At 62.3% G+C, this 23518-nt stretch overlaps 2 protein-coding genes across 6 annotated transcripts in view; both read right to left on the bottom strand.

The window, feature by feature from the left end:
* Positions 1-23518, bottom strand: part of ASMTL (acetylserotonin O-methyltransferase like) — a 74658-nt gene that overhangs the window by 18209 nt on the left and 32931 nt on the right. For 2 of the 4 annotated variants that reach the window (XM_023248897.2, XM_023248898.2), the window contains exons 1-7: positions 6294-6486; positions 4624-4755; positions 3169-3216; positions 2964-3028; positions 2137-2198; positions 1226-1334; positions 111-486 (exon numbers count right to left, since the gene is read on the bottom strand). In XM_023248897.2, coding sequence (XP_023104665.2) covers positions 111-486; positions 1226-1334; positions 2137-2198; positions 2964-3028; positions 3169-3216; positions 4624-4755; positions 6294-6386 — 885 coding nt within the window. In that variant the 5' untranslated portion in view covers positions 6387-6486. Of the gene's footprint in view, positions 1-110; positions 487-1225; positions 1335-2136; positions 2199-2963; positions 3029-3168; positions 3217-4623; positions 4756-4945; positions 5122-6293; positions 6492-23518 lie in introns of those variants that run through there. The other 2 variants (XM_023248899.2, XM_045050312.1) reach the window with 2 other exon arrangements.
* P2RY8 (P2Y receptor family member 8) overlaps positions 13861-23518 on the bottom strand; it is a 42591-nt gene continuing 32933 nt past the window's right edge. For both annotated transcript variants that reach the window (XM_023249097.2, XM_023249096.2), the window contains exon 2: positions 13861-16155. In XM_023249097.2, the coding sequence (XP_023104865.2) occupies positions 15062-16135 (1074 nt within the window). In that variant the 5' untranslated portion in view covers positions 16136-16155 and the 3' untranslated portion in view covers positions 13861-15061. The remainder of the gene's footprint in view (positions 16156-23518) is intronic.

Raw genomic sequence — 23518 nt, forward strand, 5'->3', positions numbered from 1 at the left:
CTGGATCTCAGACTGGTGTCTCCAGAGCTGGGAGAGGACACACCCAGGGGTTTTAAGCAGTCAGGGTGGCGTCCTTCAGCACTGCCTGCCCAGGACACTCAGACCAGTACCTTGGATGCTTTAAAGCCGTCTATGAGGTCTAGAAGGTCCGACGGGAAGGGGGGCGGGTTCTCCACCAGCCCATTCGTGTCTGGGCCCTGGGGGCCAGCAGGAGCCTGTCCACTGTGACCGTCAACCCCTGCCCTGCTGGGGCCGCAGCCCTCGTCACCCTGAGCAGCGTCGCTCGCGATCTCGAAGGTGTCCACAGCAGGGATAGACTCGTGCTTGACCCGCTGCACGTCCTCGCGGCGGGGCGGGCAATACAGCTCCACCAGCTTCTTGCAGAAGTGGTTCAGCGGGAAGCCCACGACATTGAGGAAGTCCCCACGGACGCACTCCACCAGCATGCCGCCCAGGGCCTGGATCCCGTAGCCGCCGGCCTTGTCCCTGCGCGGGGAGGAAGGAGGCAGACCGGGGCGGGAGGGAGACACGGAGAAGTCGGAATGCGAGGGCTGCTCGGTAGTCCCGGGGGGGGGGAGCGCAGGGAGTACCCCGACCCCGGCCGTGCTCTTGTCCACATCTGCACAGCTGGCCCAGGAGCCTCTGTGGACCCCTCCTTGGTGACAGAGGACGGGCCTTCAAAGACCCTTTCCTGGACCCCGACTTGGCACATCGTGGTGTCCATCCGACCCTCCCTCCTCTGCCTCCCGGGCCCCAGGCTCCCAAAAGGACACAAGGTTTTGGTTCTGGGCGCCCCCAGCGATGAGACCGCCCCCCCCCCCCCACCTGCATGCATGCACCTGTCCCTGGCCCGGCCCCGTTCCGGGGTGACGGGGGAGCAGAAGGGGGAGCAGGAGTGTTAACACGTGTGGCCTCCCAGTCCCGTGACAGCAGCACAGGGTGAAGGGCCTGACTGTTTCTCCCACTTTGAGTTGTTTCCTCATCCACTGTCCTGGAACCGGGCAGGTCACCTCCTCAGCCAGCCCTGCTCGCACTCCTGGGCCCAGCCCCCACGGTAAATTAGGACGATAAGTGCACCACCGTGGACTGGATGTCTGTGTCCCCCCAGAATTCGTAGGGTGGGCTCTAACCCCCAAGGGGACGGTGTTAGGAGCTGGGGCCTCCGGGAGGGGCTGCAGCCGCCGTGCCGAGATCAGCATCCCGGTGAGACCCCGTGTGCACTCACATGGGCTCCCCGCTGTCGATGTACTCCCACAGAAGGTCCTCGGACAGCTCCGAGAACTTCACCATGGTCTCCTCGTGGAACTCGCACACGTCCATGTCCAGCTGGCCATCTGCAACACAGAAGGGTGGGGCAGGTCAGGGCACGGGGCGGGCACACGGCCGGGCGCCCGCGGGAAATCCGCCACGGGCCTGGGGATAGACAACTCGGGCAGGAACAGCTAGTGGAGAGGCGGGAACGGTGAACAGCGGGGAAAAGAAAGCTACAAGATCAGGGGAGGAGACCCAGGCCGGTGGGGGGCTCAGGTGTCCCTGTAGGGAACTGAACTTCGGGGTGGCCTCCGGACCTCGGTGGGAGGTGAGAAACGCGCCAGGCACAGCCCAGCGGGCACCTTCTGCCAAGTGGGTTACACAGCGAGTCCTCAGCATTTTGGTGCTTAAAACAGATTTGTTCTGATGTTTATTTATTTGCGAGAGAGAGGCAGAACACGAGCAGGTGGAGGGGCAGAGAGAGGGAGACCTAGAATCCGAAGCGGGATCCAGGCCCTGAGCCGTCCGCACAGAGCCCGACGTGGGGCTGGAACGCATAGACCGCGAGATCATGACCTGAGCCGGAGTCGGACGCTGAACCGACTGAGCCCCCCAGGCGCCCCCGTGTTCCTAGGATTTCAGGTTGAACAGCCAAGCCCCTGCCCCTTCTGGACTAAAGGCGGCACCTGTGCGGGTCGTGCTGGTCGGGGCACCCCGCCTCTCACAGGTGCTCAGCGGGAAGCGAACCGAGGCCTGAGGCAGCCCAGACTTTGGCAGGCAGGAGGCGGGGGAGGGCCCTCACGGCGGGACACAGAGGGCCCCCCGGGGCGGCAGGACGCCCGGCTCCTCCCGCGGCGGCCCCGGGCCTGGGGAGGCAGCAGGTACCTTCGCTGCAGCAGTGGATGATGGCGACGCCCGTGAACACGCTGTGCTCCTTCCCGTTCAACCTGCAACGGACGACGCACATGCAGTGTGTCCACGGGGAGCGTGTGGGACAGCATGTTCCCTGCCACCCGCTCTTCGGAGGGTCTGTGCGCGTCCCTGCGGCACGGGGATGCCAGCCCACGGACACGGCAGGGCCCAGGCGCGGAGACACCCTCAGACGCGTGGCGGGCGGTGCTCGGCACGGAGGGACGCTGCCTGCCGGCCCGCTGTGCGCCTGCGCGCCCGCCCGCCTTCCTGTCTGCGCGCCTCCCGGCCTGCGCGCCTGCGCACCTTCCCGCCTCTCCGCCTGTGCGCCTGCGCGCCTGTCTCCCTGCGCGCCTGTCCACCTGCCTCGACTATCAACCAGCCTGCCTGCCCGCCTGCCAGTCTGTGCGCCTCCCTGCCTGTGCCCCTGCCCACCTGCGCACCTGCGCGGACTATCAACCTGCCCGCCTGTCCCCCTGCGCGCCTGTCCACCTACCGTCTGCCCCGAGACCCTGTCCCCCTAGGGGGCGTGAGCACAGCGTTAAATGCGAGGCTGCGTCTTCTGATCTCACCCAAAAGAGTGGCCGGGAAGGCCCAGGACGGACCCCACTCAGGGCGCGACCCAGGTACCTGGTTGGGACGTAACCCTGCCCCAGGCGGAGAAGGCAGACCCCACCCTGGACCCTAACCCTCCCCTGGGACCCACAACAGAAGAGCTGACCCCACCCCACCCCAGGCCCTGACCCCGCCCCAGGCTGTATCTGAGGCAAGGCTGCTTCCGAGGAGGACAGTCCGGTACCCACCTGGAGAGCATCCTGTACGCGTCTTGCTTGTCCGCTGGCTTCTCCAGAATCAGCCCCCCGATCGTCTGCAAGAGAACCAGGGTGGGGGGCGCTCACTGTCCCCAAGCCGGATCTGTGGAAGCCGCGATGTCCACACCTTGATTTCAGTCACCGAGGGCACACAAACCAAACTGGAGGCCAGAAAAGGGCCCCGAGGGGGACTCACCACGATGGTGTCCGCTCCGATGACGACGTCGGGGGCCCGGAGGTCTTTCTGGAAGAAATGCAAACTCAGCTTCGGAAATCACCCCCGTGTGTGTCTTAGGCAAATGCGCTGGCGGTGAGACGGGTGGTACTTCGGAAAGGAAGATGTGGGTGTCCTCGGTGTCCCCAGCAAGGACACGAGGGTGACCCCAGGAGGCCTGCCCTGCAGGGCTCAGGACGTGTGGGGGCTGTAGCCTGGAGGTGCTCTGTGGTCACGTGATGGGGACAGCACCTGCCGGCTCCCTCCCGGACACCTGAGGGACAGCACTGGAAACCTCAGTGTCCAGTCCCATGGGCTCCGCCTCCCTCAGAGCAAGGGACCATTGCAGGAGAGGTGGGTTAGGGCCCCAGTCCTCCCCAAGCTATGCTGAATTAAAGACAAAGCTGGTTTTGGGGCACCTGGGTGGCTCAGTCAGTTAAGTATCCGACTTCGGCTGAGGTCATGATCTCACAGTACGTGAGTTCAAGCCCCGCATCAGGCTCTGTGCTGACAGCTCAGAGCCTGGAGCCTCGTTCAGATCCTCTGTCTCCCTCTCTCTCTGTCCCTTACCGCTCGTGCTCTCTCTCAAAAATAAATAAACAATAAAAAAATTTAAAAAAAAAAAGGACAAAAACTGGTTTTTCGAACTGCTCAATGTGATTTGAGAAAAAAAGTTCTCCGGACAATAAAATAAATCCAAGTGGAAAATTCAGGCTTGGGGCTGAACGCACGCATCTGAACTCTGTATAGAACGTTGAACTTAGGTTAAACTTAACATATTAATCTTTCCACTGCTGAAAACCAATCGGCCAATACTGCTTTATTTATACCAATGGTTGTTATACGGCACTGGGCACAAAGCACTTCCTATAGGACATTAGTTGCAACAGTATATTATTTTAAAACCAAGCAATGGATAATGTACATTAGTTCTGTATCATAAGTGATACTGTTGCAAAATAGGAGTTAATGATGCTATTATTTTAATTACAACAGTATCTGCATATAACGTAGAATCTACGCTCCATAGACAAGCTCTGTTAAATAGTGTGTCATAAATGATGCTGTTACGTTCATTACAATAGCATATTACACAGTAAGACACAGAAACAGACAAAGTGTGTTCATTCTTTGTTGTAAATGATATCACCACACTAATTGAAATTCTGGGCTACATGCTAGCATATGATAATAAGCAACCTGTATTGATTCTTTACCGTCAGTGACGCTCCTCTGTTAACGACAATTATGGAGGCTCATAGCAAGGACACGGCCACAGTGATTGTAACAGCATGCGACACAGTAACCCCGAGCCATGGGTAGGCTGTGGGGGTTGCATACGGTAGATGGCACTGATCCGTGACATGTACGTTTAAAGCTGGAAAGTCCCGTCCTCCCAAGAGAACAGGGAAGAAAGCAGAAACAGGGGCTCCTTGCCTGGTGCATCCTGGAGGCCACCTCCAAGGCCTTCTGCTTCGCTGTTTCGATGGCGTAAGCATAAGGGGTGGGGAAGGCGGCTTTATCGAGCTTCTCTTTGAACCTGGACGGAACCACCTCGAACCTGAGACCCTGGAACAGGAGGAAGAGGGGGTCTGGAGGGTTTGCGGGAAGAGGGAAGGCCTCTGAGCAGAATGAGCTGGTTTCCCAGGAAACATGGCCTTCCCCCATGTGCCCTGTGTCTCCCTCACACCTCGTCACTGACCGCTGATGCGCAGCCAAGGCCTGGAGCGGAGGCTGGCGGGGGCCCCGGCGGACCGACCTGAAGGCACAGGTACCCGCGGCGGCCACACAGAGCCCGGCAGGAGAGTTGGGTGGGGTCTCCGGCTCTGAGGGGTCAAAGGGCTCCCAGAGTGTCACGGGGCCAGGACATCACGCCCACGGGTGCACGAACAGCTGAAACCATACCGCCCGCGCACAGGGCCACAAAGGGCGGACCTGTGAGGGAAGACGGCTGCTTTACCGTTGTCCCCAAACCCGTGTGCACGGGCAAGGCAGGCCCCAGTGGGGAGCCACTTGGGTAGAGAGTGACTCCCCCCAGAGTCGTGTGGGGACAGGAATGTGGGCCTGGAACACAGAGGGTGTTTCCAACCCCACAGGCACCTTCCTGCACAGCTCCAGAGTGGCTCTCCTCATCCTGACCCTAACTCTCTAAAGGCCCCCCTTGCAGCTGACTTCCTACACCCCCATGTCCCCTGGACCGCCCTGTGAGGCTTCCTTTGGTCTGTACCCCCCACAACCCTCCTCGGGAGGTACAGTGAGCACCCCTCACTCTGTACCTTCCCCGACCCAGGCCTCTGTCTGCCTCTGGGCTGTGTGCCTGCCCCTATCTCCGTACCCCCTTGGCCAGCACGCCACTAGGCCACTAGACCTGGCCTGAAGACTCTGGTCCCAGATCACACAGACCCCCACTATCCTGAGTCACTAGGACCCTGAGTCATTATGCCGTGGCCCAAAGACCTCCAGTCTGCAGACCCCAGCTCCCAGCCCAGAGTCACTGGTCACTGCACCCCTGTCACCAGGACCTCTGTCACTAGGGCTCCAGAGTCACCAGGCCCCTCACTACCTGGCCCTTGGTCACCAGGCCCTGGTCACCAGACACCCCCGGGGTCACCAAACCACACCCTCAGGTCATCAGGTCCCTGGTCACCAGACCACCTGGCACCAGGCCCTCGGTCACCAGACTCCTGGGAAAACCAGGTCCCCAGCGCCAGGCCCCTCCCTGCCATGACCGCCCCCATCCCAGACCCTGAGGTCACTAGGTCCCTGGTCACACAGGTCCCCAGCACCAGCACCAGAAGCCCCGGTCACCAGACCCCCCCCCCCCCGGTCCCGGCACCCCAGGTCACCAGAACCCCGGCCCCAGGCCCCTATCAGGCCCCCCCAATACCCAGCCCCCATTGCCAGGCCCCGTTACCAGTACCCCAGGCACCAGGCCTCCAGGTCTCTAGACCTCCGGCCGCAGGCCCACCTGCCCCAGGTCTCCCGGCCGCATGCCCTAGGTCACTAGGTCCCCGGCCCCAGGCCTCCGCTCCAGGCCTCCCCGCCCCAGGAGACCCGGTCACCTGCCCGGCGCAGACCCCAGCCACAGGCCCGGCGCGGCCGCTCACCGCTTGGCTGAGGATCTCCCGGCGGCGCGGGGAGGCGCTGGCCAACACCACGCGCTTGTGCAGCAGCTTCCCGATCACCGGGCTCAGAACCATGGTACCGCGAACCCCGCCACCCCCGCGCACGGCCCCAGGCCGCGAGCACAGATCCGGATCCGGATGCCCAAGCCGCACGCTCCGGGACTAATGGAACCCCGCCCCCCAAGGCCCCGCCCAGTCCCGCCAGATCCCCGCCCCTTCACCCAGATCCCACCCTATCCGACCAGGCCCACCGGAGCCCCGCCCCGTCCGCCCAGGCCCTCCGGAGCCCCGCCCCACCCCCCAGATCCCGCCCCGTCCGCCCAGGCCCTCCGGAGCCCTGCCCCACACCCCAGATCCCGCCCCATCCGCCCAGATCCCGCCCCATCCGCCTAGGCCCGCCGGAGCCACGCCCCGCCCCCCAGATCCCGCCCCATCCGCCCAGTCCCGCCGGAGCCACGCCCCCCCACCCAGATCCCGCCCCGTCCGCCTAGGCCCGCCGGAGCCGCCCCCCCCAGATCCCGCCCCATCCGCCAGGCCTGCCGGAGCCACGCCCCTCCACCCAGATCCCACCCCGTCCGCCCAGGCCCGCCAGAGCCCGCTCTTTCCACCCAGATCCCGCCGCATCCGCCCAGACCCGCCGGAGCCCCGCCCCGCCCCCCAGATCCCGCCCCATCCGCCCAGACCCGCCGGAGCCCCGCCCCACCCCCAGATCCCTCCCCTTCCGCCCAGGCATGCCGGAACCCCGCCCCTCCCTCCCAAGTCCAGTCCCCTGGCGGCGTGTGCCCTGCGCGCCAACACACGCAAGCAGGTGCGCCCGCGGGGATGTGGTTGCGGGCGGGCTCCGGGAGCGCGAAGTCGCGGGGCCCCTGTGGAGCCGGGGATTTGGGGGCCGGGGAGGCGGAGATGGGGGTCCCTGAGGAGGTGATGGAGGGGCGCGGAGATGGGGGGGTCTCCCTCGAGTGCCCCTGGGGCGCGGAAACGGGGGCTTCCTGGGAAGTGGCCGAGGGGCGCGGAGTCGGGGTCCTGGGAGGCGGTGGAGGGGCGCGGAGAGGGGGTCCCGGGAGGCGGTGGAGGGGCAGAGATAAAGGTTCTCCTGGAGGGGGGCAGAATAGCCCTCGGTTGAGAACCACTGCCGCCTACAGATACACAGGTAAGCAGACAGACAGACAGACAGACAGACACGGTCTCTCCTGAGGTGAGGCTTCCCAGCCGCAGCACTACTGACTTCTGGGGCTGGGTGATTCGTTGCACGATCCTCAGAAGCATCCCCAGTTTCCGCCACTAGATGGCGGGATCTTCCTCCCGAGTTGTGACAACCCAAATTCTCCCCTGAACGTGGCCGGGGTTTCCCCGGGCACCGAATAGCCCCTTGGTTGAGAATCCTGACCACAGCGAAGATCGATAGATGACCGATCGATAGGTAGATAGAGTCCCTCTTGTGAGGTCCGGGGTTCTCAGCCTCAGCACTACTGACACGTGGGGCTGGGTGACCCTGTGGGGTGGGGCGTTCTGTGCGCGGTAGGGTGTGGAGCAGCGTGTCTGGTCTCCACCCCGCACACGCCAGGAGTGCCCCCCTCACTGTCGTGACCTCCAGAAGTGTCCCCAGACGAATATACCCAGGTGCATCTAAGCCAATACCCCCTGTCCCGTCGTCCCTGACCCCCTGTGCCTGTCCATCCCAGGCCCACCCCGGACCCTTCCACGGAGCCTCTCTTGGTTAAGGTCACCAGAGGACTGGCCCCCACCAGCCAGCCCCTCGATGGCCATTCTGATTGCCTGCTAGCCTCGCCCGGGACAGCCGACCCCGAACATCCCAAGCACTTTTTAAAAATTTTTTAATGTTGATTTATTTATTTTTAGGAGAGAGAGAGGGAGACAGAATCCCAAGCAGGCTCCGTGCGGTGAGCACAGAGCCCGATGTGGGGCTTGAACCGACGAGCCGTGAGATCATGACCTGAGCCAAAGCCGGGAGTTGGATGCTTAGCCGACTGAGCCGCCCAGGCGCCCGGTCACGTTCTTTGGAAGTCAGCTCCTGATAGGTTCACCTTTCTGTTCCGCTCAACACGCCGTCATTTCTACGCACAAGTGCCAGCAAAGGCACACGTGCACGGAAGTGTGCGCTGCTGGGTGGGCCCGGCCACACGTGACGTCAGGGGGTGGGCCGTGGGTTGTAGGCAGCAGTGGGCAGGCCCGGCTGGTCTCCCGCGGGTGCGGGATCGGGCTCCGGGGGCAGGTTCACTTGCAAACTCAGGGTCTCCCACGCACCAGCGCTGGGACCCGGGGCCAGTCCCTCCACCTCTCTGGACCTCAGTGTCGTCCTCTGCAAAATGGGTGCAGCACCTACCTTGTTGTAGTCAGATGAGGGACTCATGCAGGGGACAGACGGGGGATGCCCTGGTGTGGGGTTTATCCTATGACCGTTCCTGGCTGTTTGGGCCTTATCTGTGAGCCCCAGAAACTAGCATGCTCATTACACGGCCTACCGTCATCAGGGGCCCCTCTCCCTGTGTTTTCACTGGTGTTTACGCCCACACTGGCGGTATGGTCAGGGCACTAAACAGCCCCACCTTTAGTGAGGACGCCTGGGTGGCTCAGTCGGTTAAGCATCTGACCCTTGATCTCAGCTCAGGTCATGAGCTCGCGGCTGTGGGTTCGAGCCCTGTGTCCGGGCTCTGGGCTGACAGCATGGAACCTGCTTCGGATTCTCTCTCTCTCTCTCTCTCTCTCTCTCTCTCTCTCTCTCCTCCGCTCACTCTCTGTGTCTCTCAAAAATAAATAAACTTAAAAAAAAATGAATCTCACTGGCTTTACGGAATCACACGGATTTCCAAAGACAGCTCAGACATGAAAAGAGAAAAAACCAATAATAATAAAATAAAAGCCGAGGTCAAACGTTCAAGCTTTGCAGCGAACAGCCAGTCTGAACCTTTCTTGGGGCTTGAGGTCAAAATCTGCCACAACTCACGTGATGGGCACGGGGTGGTCACCCTGTCCGTGGAACGAGGAGGGAAGAGTAGTGATAGTCCCCCGCGCGTGAGCCCCCCAAGAACACTGTGGTGAGAAAGTCAGCACTGCAGCCCCCCACGTGCCCTGTGACCCCACTGATGTGGCGATAGCCGAAAAACAAGTCCACGGAGGCAGAAAGCGTATCCAGCTGGCCGTAGGGATGGACGGGGAACAAAGGGCATCGGGCGTCTGGGGCCGTGCAAACGTCCTGTGGCTGCGCTGCCGTGTTTGGGGACACCTTTAGTGCATGCATACTAAACACCGGGCGAATTCCGTGGCCTCAATGATGCCTTGATACATGCTTAAACATAGTGCAGGTGGTACATGTTATGTTGCCTGTTTCATTTTATCGCAATTTAAAAAATCGGAAGGAAAAGAAAAACAAAAAGAGAGCCGGGGTGGGAACGTTTGTCTCTTCCATAGCATGCAATTCCAGTGGACATGGTTTCCAGGGTTCAGTGATATACTGGGCAGAAATCAAGGTCTTTGTGTGACATTTGCCAATATACCTCATTTTTTGTACAGATATTTTTAAATGTGCTCAAAGGAAAGAGAATTCTAGAATGGGGCCCCATATTCTGTTCACCCAGCTTCAACCATTGTGAGCGACCAGCATTTTCCTGTTTTTCTTCGAGGCCCCCAAATTTGTATGATGCCCATGTGCACACATGTGCGTTATGTGTGTGTGCACGTGTGTGCATGCACGCATGTGTGTGTACATGGGTGGGTGCCTGCACACGTGTGTACATGTTCGTGCATGTGTGCGTCTATGTGTACATGTATGTGCATGTATGCGTGCATACATGGGTGGGTGTCTGTACACGTGTGTGCATGTATGTGCGTGTGTGCATGTGCGCGTGCGTGCATTATGTGAGCATACATGGGTGGGTGCCTGCACGCGTGTGTACATGTGCGTGCATGTGTATGCCTGCACATGCATGTGCGTGTATGTACGTGTGTGGGTGCATGTGCATGGGTGGGTGTCTGCACGTGTGTGTGCATGTGTATGTATACATGTATGTGTGTACGTGTGCACATATGGGTACATTGCGTGCGTGCATGTACATGTGCGTGTGTGCACATGTGGGTACATGTGCGTGCGTGTACGTGTGTGCATGTGGGTAAGTGTGCGTGCGTGTGTGCACATGGGTAACTGCATACATGTGTGCATGCACGTGTGCGTGTGTGCATGTGGGTACGTGTGCGTGTGTGCATGTGGGTACATGTGCATGAGTACGTGCATGTATGTGTGCATGTGGATACCTGTGCGTGCATGTACATGTGTGCATGTGGGTGCGCGTGCGTGCATCTACGTGTGCGTGTTTACGTGTGCATGTGTGCATATGGGTACCTGTGCGTGCGTGCATGTGGGTACACGTGCATGTGTGTATGTGTGCGTGTGTACATGTACGTGTGCGTGTGTGCATTTGGGTATGTGTGCATGCGTGCGTGCATGTACATGTACCTCCTCTGGTATTTTACGTCCAACAGCAAACATTGTATCATCACACACACGGATATTTGCGCACACACCTCTTACACAAAAATATTTCTTTTAAAATCCCCATCTTCGGCGCCAAAAACCCTGACTTCACACCACCCGCCCTCCGTGTCGCGCTGCCCGGATTCAGCCTCGGGCTCCCAAGTAACCTGACTCTGCCATGGGAGGAGGATCCTGGGGTCTGGCCGGAGGGGAACGTGCGGTTCAGAGAGAGGGCGCATGTCTGGAAAGCAGGGGTCTCAGGGGCCAGAGAGAGAAACGTACTCACCTTCTGCACGGGGTGGGGGGTGGGGTGGGATTTGGGTCGGTGTCCAGGGTCTCACATCTCAGCGCACCGGTGCCCCCCCACCCCCCCGTGCGCCAGGACCTCATTGTTGGGGTCTCAGCTTTACAGACATTTCTCATCCGCGCGTGCGCACAGGTGTGTGATATTTTTATTCGATACTTAATGGGAACAGGGTGCGTGTCTGGGACGCACACAGACACAGCACACGTGGTCCGAGGTGCATTTGTTCCTTGAACCCCCGGAGTCACCGGAGGGCTACAGGGCCCGACATCCTGTGGACGAGGATATGATGCAGACGGGCTTCCTCCGCGTTCAAGGTGTGCAGCTGTCACAGGCCCCCGTGGTTTGAGGTTTTCACAGCTTTTCCGCATGAGACTCACCGAGGCCCACGCCCAGCACGTGGGTGGGGGCGTCTCTTTGGCTCAGGATTTCCGACCCTGGATGCTGCTGCCTCGACGTTGCTTTCTAGCCTTCGGGTTTGGGACAGTCGGGAAGGGCGGGGGTCGTGGCTCCTTCTCTGGAGAATCCGGGTCTCTAACGCCCGCCTTCTTGGACTCACCTTAGCCCCCTGCTCCCCCCCCCAAGTGAACCTTTAGCCAGATAAGTCTACAGGGGTCGCTCTGAAGGCTCCCTGTGGGGGCTCTGAGCCCCCTGCACACAGCTGGGCAGCGAGGCCCGATTGGCTCAGGCACTGTCCCCCGGCAGGGACGTCCCAGCTGCAAGACGGTGGACGAGGACTGTGCCCGATGCCGGCCTGGGCTGGAGGGTGTCGACGGGACCCCAGGGCTGCCTCTCGGGTCCCAAGGAGGAGGGTCACGGGCTCACCCGGCTCTCCACCTGCAGGTGCCTGTGCCCCCCAGCACATCCCCAAGTTGGGAACGTGGGTTTGAGTCGAGGACCACGCACAGGGGGCGGGGCCTGGAGGCTTTGGAGGCGGGAATCAGTGCCCACAGTTTACCAGCTAAGCTCCGGGGCCACAGCCCCTCACAGGGAGCCAGGATTCTGATTCCACGTGGGATCCAGGCCTTCTGGGCCAGGCCTCCGGGATCACAGTGCTCTCACCTTGTCCGCGCAGGAGGCCTATTCCAGAATTAAAATCGGGGCACAGTGTGCAGAAAGGCATTGGTGGCGTGGGAAATCTCTGCTGCTGTGGCATTGGGGACTGTCCATGCGGCTCTGTGAGCACCATTCGCACTGGGAATCGCCAGGGCTGACCCTGGGGGAGCCCAGAGCCCTGCGTGCCACGGGACTGGGACCCAAACAGCAAGTTCCCTGCAATTACCCACCTGGAGGACGAGGTTTAGATGGGCCTCCAATTTCAGAGTGACACCAATGGTGTGTGTCATGGGGACAGTTGTCACACACTGGGGACTTAAAACCACAGGGATTGATCCCTCCTAGCTCTGGACACCCGAGTCTGAGGTCCAGGTGGGGCAGGACCACTGAGATCAGGCAGGGCAGGGCTGCTGAGATCCAGGAGGGGCAGGACCACTGAGATCCAGGCAGGGCTGCTGAGATCCAGGCAGGGCAGGGCCGCTGAGATCCAGGCAGGGAAGGGCCACTGAGATCCAGGCAGGGAAGGGCCACTGAGATCCAGGAGGGGCAGGGCCACTGAGATCCAGGCAGGGCAGGGCCGCTGAGATCCAGGCACGGCAGGGCCAATGAGATCCAGGCAGGGCAAGATCACTGAGATCCAGGCAGGGCAGGGCCAATGAGATCCAGGCAGGGCAGGACCTCTGAGATCCAGGCGGGCAGGGCCACTGAGACCCAAGATGGGCAGGACCATTGGATCCAGGAAGGGCAGGACCGCTGACATCCAGGCAGGGCAAGATCACTGAGATCCAGGCAGGACAGGGCTGCTGAGATCCAGGAGGGGCAGGACCACTGGGATCCAGTAGGGACAGGATCATGGAGATCCAGGCAGGGCAGAACCACTGAGATCCAGGAGGGGCAGGACCTCTGAGATCCAGGAGGGTCAGGGCTTCTGAGACCCAGGAGGAGCAGGGCCTCTGAGATCCAGGCAGGTCTGGGCCTCTGAGATCCAGGAGGAACAGGACCGCTGAGATCCAGGAGGGACAAGACAACTTAGATCCAGGCAGGGCAGGACCACTGAGATCCAGGAGGGGCAGGGCCACTGAGATCCAGGCAGGGCAGGGTTGCTGAGATCTAGGAGGGGCAGGACCACTGAGATCCAGGAGGGGCCGTGTTCGTTCCAGAGGCTCCAGGGGAGGGTCCTTCCTGCCTCTCCCAGCCTCCGGGGCTCCAGGCGTCCCTGGGCTTGTGTCTGCATCCCTCCCGTCTCTGCCTCTATCTTCACGGGGCTTCTCCTCTGTGTCTCTGTCTCTCTTTTGTCTGTTACAAAGACACGTGCCATTGGATTGATGGCCATCCCGATCTGAGAGGTCACATTGTGCGCTTGCGTGGATGTGGCTTTGGGGGGACATTACTCCCTCCAGGACAGCTGTGTCTGCTTTTCTCCCAAAGCAGTGACGGCAGGAGCAGGTGCTCCCAGAGGCCCTCGGATGGCAGCTGCCAGTTTCCGTCTGTGCCAAACCTACAGTGGGGACGCTGCCTGCCCCCCAGCCATCCCAGCCTGAGGGTCCCTGAGCCCAACGCCGTGCATCCCAGTGTGATGAACAAAATAGCAGGCGGTGCTGTTCCAGACGGATCCCCGGCTCCAGGAAACCCACTGTTTTGGCATCCCGGACTCCCCAGGGACAGGGGTCCTCGTCTTCCCGGAGCGGCACATATTGTGGGGCTGGTACTGCTGCGTCCTGGGCTCAGGAAGGGACAGGCACAGAGGGGGCTTGGGTGTGATCCTGCTGCAGGCTTGTGTGCTCGGTGGTCTTGTCCGGAGCCCGGGCACCACAGGGCGCCAGGGCTCAGGTCAGGTGCACGAGGCCACCTCACAGCCTGGGAGGGCTTGCACGTGGCTCAGGGGCTCTAGGCTGGCACCAGGAGGCAGAGGACCGGCAGGAGGGCACCTGGGGGGAAGCTGCACCCCGGAACCCGTCAGGGAGCCCCACGGTAGCTGCGGACCCACATCGTCCTTCCCAAAACTCGGCCTCCACAGCTTCTCATGGAGCTGGAGACCCTCAAGCCTTGTGTGGGGGGGGGGTGGGGGGGCTGAGCCACACCTCCTGGATGGATGTCCTTCCCGTCTGGACATTGCGACTTGTAGGATGTGAGCCTCGAGGAAACAGAGTGACCAAATCACTTGTAAGCTGTCGTGGTGGCTCCTGGGGGCAGCAGATCAAATGGGGGGGGGGGTCCTGTGAGCTCCCGGGGCACCGAGCCCAAAGGGGCCTGTGCCTGGTGGTCTGGGTGAATCCCAGAACGCACGGTGACCCAGGGTGGGCTGGACAAAAAGCACCAGGCTGTGCCAGGCTGGGGAATAGCAGGTGCCATGGGCGACCCCAGCACAAGGCACAGAGAACACGGCAGGTGGATGTTGGGGCTCCAGAGGGACTCAGGTGGGCTGGCTGAGCTCGTGGTCAGCTTGGGTCCCCGTCCTGAGGAGCGGAGCCCAGTGCGTCCTGCACGCTGAGTCCTGTGTCATTAAGCCGTGGGGTGTTCCATGCCGGTGCCCCGTTTTAGGACGTGCGCTCCTGGGGACCCTCTCCATGCGCCACGGCGGCGGAGGCGCAGCGGTTCGCACGGGGGAAGGCCGGTGCGCGCCGTCCCCCAGCCGTTCTGTCCCGGTGCCCCGTTTTAGGAAGTGTGCTCCTGGGGACCCTCTCCATGCGCCATGGCCGCGGACGCGCAGCGGTTCGCCGGGGGAAGGCCGGTGCGCGCCGTCCCCCAGCCGTTGTATCCCGGTGGCCCGTTTTAGGACGTGCGCTCCTGGGAACCCTGTCCATGCGCCATGGTCGCGGACGCGCAGCGGTTCCCATGCGTGAAGGCCCGTGCGAGCCGTCCCACCAGCCGTCCCCGGGGGGGGGGGGCGGGGTGCCCGGCTCAGAACACGCTCTCCTGCCTCCTGAGCGAGGGCCTCCCTGCCTCCTCCAGCCCCTCGTGGCCGCTGGACATGGAGCGCGCCGACAGCGTCCGGGCGGAGAACACGCTGTCCGAGCGCGCGTGGCGGCAGCCGGCGGGGAGGCGCCCGTAGCCCAAGTAGAGCCGCAGGCGCAGCTGGAACTCGCGGGACGCGAAGTAGTACACGAAGGGGTCTAGGCAGTTGTTGAGGCAGCTGAGGCACAGGGTCAGCTTGTACACGTGGTAGTAGGTCCTGCCCAGGAACAGGCGGTTGACCACGTGCACCAGCAGCACGAAGTTGTTGGGCGCGAAGCAGGTGACGAAGGCCAGCAGCACCACGGCGGCCAGCGCCACGGCGCGGCGCCGCTGCCCCCGGCTGTGCGGCTCGCTGGTGCGCAGCAGCGTGAGGATGGTGGCCGTGTAGCAGGCCACGGTGACCAGGAAGGGGATGAGGAACAGCACGATGAACAGCGTGAAGAGGAACATGGCCCACATGGCCACGCTGGGCAGCATGGTGGACTTGAGCACGTCGAAGCAGGTGACGATGCCCAGCGCCTCGACGGTGTAGGTGAGGTCGGTGCGCGCCAGCGGGGACAGGGCGGCCAGCAGCAGCAGCCACAGCCCGGCGCACGCGGCCACGGCGTAGCGGCGCCGGCGCCAGCGCGCGGACGCCAGCGGGTACACCACGCCCAGGAAGCGCTCCACGCTGATGCACGTCATGGTCAGGATGGACGAGTACATGTTGGCGTAGAAGGCCACGGTGACGGCGTTGCACAGCAGCTCACCGAACACCCAGTGGTTGCCGTTGCAGTGATAGTAAATCTGGAAGGGCAGCACGCTGGCCAGCATCAGGTCCGTGACGCTCAGGTTGATCATGAAGATGACGGACGGGGACGTGGGCCCGATGTGGCAGCACAGCACCCAGAGCGAGAACAGGTTTCCGGGGATGCTGACCAGCGCCACCAGCGAGTAGACCACGGGCAGGACCACGGCGATGGTCGGGTCCCGCAGCATGAGGATCGTGGCGTTGTCCGGGCCGCTCACGTTCATGTCCATTCTGGCGGGCGCGGGCGGGGCTGGAAGGCAAGACGCAGGGGGGGGGGAGGGTGGGTGAGGGGTGCACCACGGGGCCCAGCCCTGCCTGTCCCCGCCTCCCCTTCCTGCCCCGCACCCTTCCTGCCGCCCGCCCCTGTCCCCGCATCTCAGGTCTTCAAGCCTGCCCTCGTGCCCAGTGTAGACTAACTCTTGCAAAGCTGCATCACACGCAGAAGCGCGCCCCTCCCCCGCCCCCGCCAGGTTCGCCAGGTCCCCGCACACCCGGCCCTTACAAAGGTACCAAGTGGCTAACCTGGTTTCCAGCGGCAAAAGAGTCTCTCCGGGGTGGGGGCGGGGCCTGGAAAGGGAGCTCTCCCTTCCCCCTCTCCTGGAGAGGCCCTGTGTGTCCCTGGCTGCCCTGCCCGGCCACACGGGGTCGCTGTGCCGCCAACATTGATGTGTCCCAGCTGGCGCGTTACCGTCGCCCTGTGCCTGGTCCCCTGCCGTCTTCTGCCCACAATGCCTTGTCCCTGGGCACCCCAGCTGTTCTCAGTCTGGTCTGTCTGTCACGTATCTATGCATCTATGTATCTGCTGACCTACCTACAGTCTAATCTATCTATACGTCTACGTATCTATCTGTCGTCTACCTATCTGTCTGTCTGTCCATGTCTGGCCCCTTGTGTGTGTTTCTCCGGAGAGGCCCTGACTTACCCAGGGATGATGGCCTCCTGCCCAGGTGTCTCACGGGGGCTGGGGGACAGTTCCTAGCTGCTCATCATGTTTGTGCTGACTCTCATGTGAAGAGACTATGGGACGGGCACGTGTGGTCCTCATAGGCCGCCCCCCCCCCAGGGCAGCGTGGTTGGCTAGGCCGCACGTCCAGCCTCCGACCTCTGTCCCCACATGTGTGCAGAGGCCGGGCCAGGAGGCTGGTCCTCGTCAGGAGAGAGGGGCTGTTCCTGTGGGAGGAGGACAGGGTCTCCTCTGATGCCGCGTTTGGCCCCAGGACCCCACGTGCTGTGCGTACCCCTCCTGCCCCTCCGGGGCCTCTGCAATCAGGACAGGACCCCACGTGCTGTGTGTACCCCCCTCCCCCCCGCCCCCCGGGGCCTCTGCAATCAGGGCGCCTGCCCCCTGCCTCGGGACCTCCTTCCTCCACTCACATCAAGGTCACACAGCTCCCGCCTTCCCCCAACGGCTTCCTGTTTGCTCTCACACAGACATTTTCTCTGATAAAGTGGTTACCGAGTCCCCTTTTAATCCCCGCTGCTCTGGGCGTCTGCACGGCCCGTCCCCACATACTAGTTTCCATCGCAGCACGTTTGCAACGGGGAGCCAGCACGTTGGTGCCTGGCACAGACAATGGGTGCACAGCCCAGGGGTTCAGAGACAGGCTTCAGGTCGAGGCCCTGCTGCCGGGCTCACCGGGACTTGGGCAGGTCCCCCATGCCGCCCGCGCGGTGCTCCCCGAGGTCTGACGGACAGGCTTGGAGCTCCTCACGGAGGAGAACCGGGGATCTGAGTCACAGACTCAGTGCACGGGCACTGGGACCCTGGAAACCCAGCCCCCCCCCCCCCCCGTCAGCTGCTTTGGCCGTGAGGTTTCACCGCCTGACGGAGAGCAGCGTGAGGACGGGGCACTGTGCTGCCCTCCCCGGGACAGCCGCGAGTGTGGAAAGCCGGCGGACGAGGCGGGTCTGAGCAAACCTTCCCCCGCTCATGGAACTCCAGTCGTGAGCATGTGTTTCTTCCGCTGACTTCTGATCCCGACCTCTTCCGCCCCCACGGAGGGATGGATGCTCAACGTCACACGGAATCTTCCCGCAAAGCATTCTGAAGATGCGTCCTGGAACCCCCAAGTTTCCTCGGAGGTGTGGGGCCGTGTGCAAGCCGAAGGCAGAGGCCTCCCCAGAACCCGTCTAGGCTGGTGCCTGGATCTCGGGCGTCCAGCCTCCGGAACCGTGAGAAATGGATGTCTGTTGCCAAAGCCGCCCGGTCTCTGGGATTCGGTGCTAGCAGCCCGAGCTAAGCCAGACATTATACTGATGGCCTCAGGCCATTGCAACAGGCACCGCTCCCACTATGATTGCAGTGAGGTCCTGTGATCCCGGAGTCACCATGACCCACCCTCACTGTGGGCACCGCACATCACAGAGTCCCTAGGCCATTCCCTGGTCCCTGCTGCAAGGCCGGGAAGTGGTGAGGCTGGTGTCACGTTCACATTTTACAGACGGGACTCAGAGGTTCCAGGAGGGGCAAGCGTAGAGCTGGGGTTTGCACGGACCCAGGGCGGTTAACAGTGGGGCTGTAGTGTCTCCTGATGTCTTTTTGTGAACTGGGAGCCTCATTATACTGATGGCCTCAGGCTGTCATCTGATGTCTTGCTGTTCTGGTGAACCTGAGCCTCACTACCGTTATACCGATGGCCGCAGGCCGTCGCCTGATGTCTTGCTGTCCTGGTGAACTGTCAGCCTCACTACCATTATACTGATGCCCTCACACTGTCGCCTGGTATCTGGGCCTTCTTATGGACCAGGAGCCTCACTACCATTACACTGATGGTCTCAGGGCATCACCTGCTGTGCTGGCCTTCTTATGGACTGGGAGCCCCATTACTATTATAGTGATGGCCTCAGGCCGTTGCCTGAGGTCTTGCTGTTCCTCTGAACTGTCAGCCTCACTACCATTATAATGATGCCCTCACGTTGTCACCTGGTGTCTTGGCCTTCTTATGGACCAGGAGCCTCACTACCATTATACTGATGGCCTCAGGCTGTCATCTGATGTCTTGCTGTTCTGGTGAACCTGGGCCTCACTACCGTTATACCGATGGCCTCAGGCCGTCACCTGATGTCTTGCTGTCCTGGTGAACTGTCAGCCTCACTACCCTTATACTGATGCCTTCACACCATCGCCTGGTATCTTGGCCTTCTTACAGACCAGGAGCCTCACTACCATTGCACTGATGGCCTCAGGGCATCACCTGCTGTGTTGGCCTTCTTATGGACCGGGAGCCCCACTACCATTATAGTGATGGCCTCAGGCCATCACAGCCATGGGCACAGGTGTCTGTTCCCCGCACCGCAGATCCCAGAGCCCGTATTCTGGTTCTTTGCCCCGTTTGACCAGTTGTGTGCTGTTTTCCCAACCCCCGTTGGTTCTGGCTGCCTTCACGCAGAAACCGGGGGCCCCGGCTCGAGCGCAGAGCATGTCAGGTCAACGTGAGCAGGTCTTTTCCCGGGAGCCCGGCGAACGGCCCGCGGGAGGAGGGTCTGGGACTCGGGCGGGGGCTGCTGAGGTCTGTCCTCCTCCCTTCGGGCGCTTGGGGTCTGACAGAGGGTTCCTGCTTGCTGTTCCGCAGGCGGCTGTGACTGTTGGCTCCCAGTCTGACCCTGGGACGGAAAGCCCAGCGGCGTCCCCGCTGCTCCCAGCGACCTGCGTCTCCCCGAGCGCGGCTGGCTTGGGCGCGGGCCGCGTGGTCACAGGGGCGCCCGCCCGCCATAGCAGGGGCGCCCGCCAGCAGGACGCGCAGGGTTCACGTGCTGGGGAGGCCAGCGCACGGCCTTCGGAGCGCGTCTAGATCCTCAGCTGCCCTGTCGAGCCCGCGTGCCCTGAGCTGGCGTTTCTTCCTGCGTAGAAGGCCTGCCATCTGCCACCGGCATCCGCGGAAAGAGGTTCCTCAAAACGAGTTTAAAAATGGCCCCGAGTTTCACTTTGACTGTGACGCTTTCTGCTCCGCTGAGGCACGCTCAGGTGCGGATCCCCCAGCAACCGGGGGCGGGGGGAGGGCCCGTTTCCCGGGCCACCTCGGTCCGGCCTAGGCGCCAGGACGCAAAGGGACATGGGGTCCCGGGGTCCCCGCGGGAGCCGCGGAGGGACACGCGTGGGGAGCGGACAGACAGGCATACCTTGCAGGGCGCGGACGGTGAGGGAGGAGGACGCGGCTGTGAGCTCTAGCGGACGTGCGTGTCCGCGTGTCTACTGCAGGCGTCTGAGCACGGGTCCCGGGCACAGGACCGCAGGCTGGAAGGCGACCCTTCTGAGCCGGACGGGGCCCTGGGCTTGCGAGCAGAGGGCGGCCTTTGGGGGGCCATCGTCTCCGTTTGTGCTCACGGAGCGGGGGACGTGGGGATCTATTGTTGTCATCCCCCAGGTGGCGGCCGGTTAGGTGCACACATTTGCATGGTGCGCAACGGCACCGAAAGCAGAGGTGCTGGCGGCCGCTGGCTTGTCAGCGCGTCACCAAGAAGCCACCCTGCCTGCCGGACCCCATCCCCCACCCCCGGTGTTTCTTCTGTCATCTCGGGAGGCCACGCGGCCCCCTGCGTGCTCCAGAGCCCCAGCTGTGGCCTCGGGGCGTCTGGGTCCCCGCGGGGTGGCCGCCCCCTGAGCGCCACGGGTGATTAATAAAGAAATCAACCCCGGCGGACCCGGCGCCTGTAACGCGCACACTTGTGGTTTGGACCCGGCAGCCGCGGACGGCGGGATGGAAATTGCAGGAACTGAGCAACGACCCCCACGGTCGAGCGCACAGGGGACCCTTGCAGGGAGACCGCGGGCCGGGCGCTCGGAGGCGGCGGGAGGGGCAGCCTGTCACGGTGTGCGCGGCGGCCTGAGCGCCTGAAGGCCGAGCGCCGTCCTGGGTGGGGCTACGGCCTCCCCGCCGCTTTTGCTGTTGGTCTTAATGGCGTCATGGGTGTGGTTCACGTGCCGAAAGCGTCCGAGGCAGACTGCCACCCCGCAACGTCCTGGTCGCCCCTGAAGGAAACCCCGCAGACCCGAGCTGTCGCCCCGCGGTCCCCCTCCCCGGCCCCCCAGGCCGTCGCCCCGCGGCCCCTCTCCCAGCCCCCTCCCCGGCCCCAGGCCGTCGCCCCGCGGCCCCCCTCCCCGGCCCCCCCAGGCCGTCGTCCCGAGGCCCCCCTCCCCGACACCCCAGGCCGTCGCTCCGAGGCCCCCCTCCCCGACACCCCAGGCCGTCGCCCCGCGGCCCCCCTCTCCGACACCCCAGGCCGTCGCTCCGAGGTCCCCCTCCCCGACACCCCAGGCCGTCGCCCCGCGGCCCCCCTCCCCGACACCCCAGGCCGTCGCTCCGAGGCCCCCCACCCCGGCCCCCCTCCCCAACCCCCCCAGGCCGTCGCCCCGAGGCCCCCTCCCTGAACCCCCCAGGCCGTCGCCCCGCGACCCCCTCCCTGGCCCCCCTCCCGGACCCCCCAGGCCGTCGCCCGAGGCCCCCCTCCGACCCCCCCAGGCCGTCGCCCCGCGGCCCCCTTCCCGGCCCCAGGCGACCGCGAACCCAATTCCCGTCTCTGTCGCAGGACCCTCTCTGCACGTTTTACGGAAAAGGGATGACCCGCGGCGTGGCCCACGTATGTCTGGCTCCCGTCACTGAGTGTCACAGTTTCAGGCGCCAGGTGCCATCGTGGGGGTGGCAGTGGGCACAGCCCGGTTCCTTCTCATGGCTGAGTCCCATTCCCCTGCAGGGACGACCGCTGATGGATGGACACTCGGGATGGAGGTCTCGGTTGGGCTCCCCGTGTGTGGGCGTTTCCGGAGTGCTGGGAGCTGTCCCAGGTGCTGAGCCCACTGTGGGCACCAGAGGGTCCCCACCCCAGGAAGCCACGAGCCAGCCGCCGCCCCCCGCCCCCCACACTGTGGGCTGGTCTCTCCTCCTCCGTGTCTTGGGTTTTCAGCTGGCCCGGTTTCTGGGGCTCTGTTGTGGCAGCCGTGGGAGACTCAGCCCCACAAAGTGCCACCACCTTGCAGGCCTGGTGAGGTTGGAAAAGCCCCAGTGGGTGTTCAGTCACTCGGCAGTGGCCCAATGACGGCGGGACACTTTGTAGCAGGTCCTAACAAGTGACCACGAACCGGGGACTTAAAACCACAGGCAGTCATGTTCTCCTGACTCTGGAGACCGGAAGTCGGAGATCCAGGGCGGGCAGGGTCGTGCTCCCTCCAGAGGCTCCAGGGGACGGTCCTTCCTGCCTCTTGCGGCTTCTGCAGGCTCCAGGCGTCCCTGGGCTCATGGCCATTGGAGTCAGGGCCCCCCTGATGCAGGATGAGCTCATCTCAGACCCCTCATGACATCCGCAAAGACTCTGTTTCCAAACACATCACATTCGTAGGTTCTGGGGGCCATGTCTTTCGCATGCAACCCACCGCAAGGTGTCCAGGAGGAGGATTTTCCTAAGAGCTGTTTGCAGTATTTTCTGGGCCCCGCGCCTTTAACCAATGGGCAGAACCGCGTGGAGCATAAGCATCCGTGACGAGTGGCTTCTCCAGGGGCCTCACCAGCAGGAGAGCCTCCCCCCTGAGGCCTTCCCTCCACCCAGCTTCTGCTAATCCTCGGTGAATCCCAGGGTGCTGCTTCCGGCTACGGTGATCTCCCCACCACTGCCGAGGGACGTTCTTGGAGAGATTCCCCGGGATGCCCAGTGTGCATCAGCGGAGGCAGGAAGACCGTGCTTTGGGGTCTGACCATGACACCCACAAGGTCTGGCCATTTGCACACGGACGGCAGGAAGCGGTGTGCCTTTATCAGCAGTCTTTTCTGGGAGACCGCCTTTCGCCCACAGCCCCAGGACGTGGCCGATATTATGATGTGACCCTGGGGAGGAAGCTGCGTTGGTTTTCTGGTCAACCATGGGCAACTTAGTAAAGACACAAGAAAGCCTGTGGTTGTCATGGGCTCAAACACGATGCCACCAGATTCATATGTAGAAGCCCTAATTGCCCACATCTCAGAATGCGACTTTGGTTAGGAATAGGGTCTTTGGCCATTGTCAAACGAAGATGAGAGTATACTGGGCAGGGTGGGACCTGACTCCAATATGGCTGGGGTCCTTATAGAAAGGGGAAATCTGGACACAGACAGGCACATGGAGAGGAGGTCATGTGGGATTGGAAGCAGAGAAGATGGACTGAGGAACGGAACAGAGTAGACGCTCCAGGGGGAGTCGGTCCTGTGGACACCTTGACCTCAGACTTCTGGTCCCCAGAGATGAGACAGAGAATACATTTGTGCCGTTTCAACCATGTTTCATGTGCCGTTTCAACCCCCGTGTGGGGGTAATTTGTCACAGCACGTTTCCGGGAAACGAAGGCACGAAAAAAAAGAGGGAAGGGGTTTCCTTAGCAGACTCCAGCAAGCTAAAGAAATGCTACGAACCACGATCGTCCTTCATTAAAGAAAGGGAAGGGCTTCCAAGAAACGATCAAGCATGAGAAAAAATAGGATTTCCAGGTAACACAGATGACGAGCCGGCCATGGGAGAGGACAGACAGAAACCGTTTTGATTATTGATGCAGGAAAAGGACAGGTCACCTAGGTGGATAAAAGGTACTGGTGGGGTGACAGTCCGCATAGCCCAGGGGTTCTCACCTGGGATACTTTGCCAGACTCATC

This window comes from Felis catus, chromosome X (genome assembly GCF_018350175.1).
Source record: "Felis catus isolate Fca126 chromosome X, F.catus_Fca126_mat1.0, whole genome shotgun sequence".
In the NCBI taxonomy this organism is placed as follows: Eukaryota; Metazoa; Chordata; class Mammalia; order Carnivora; family Felidae; genus Felis; species Felis catus.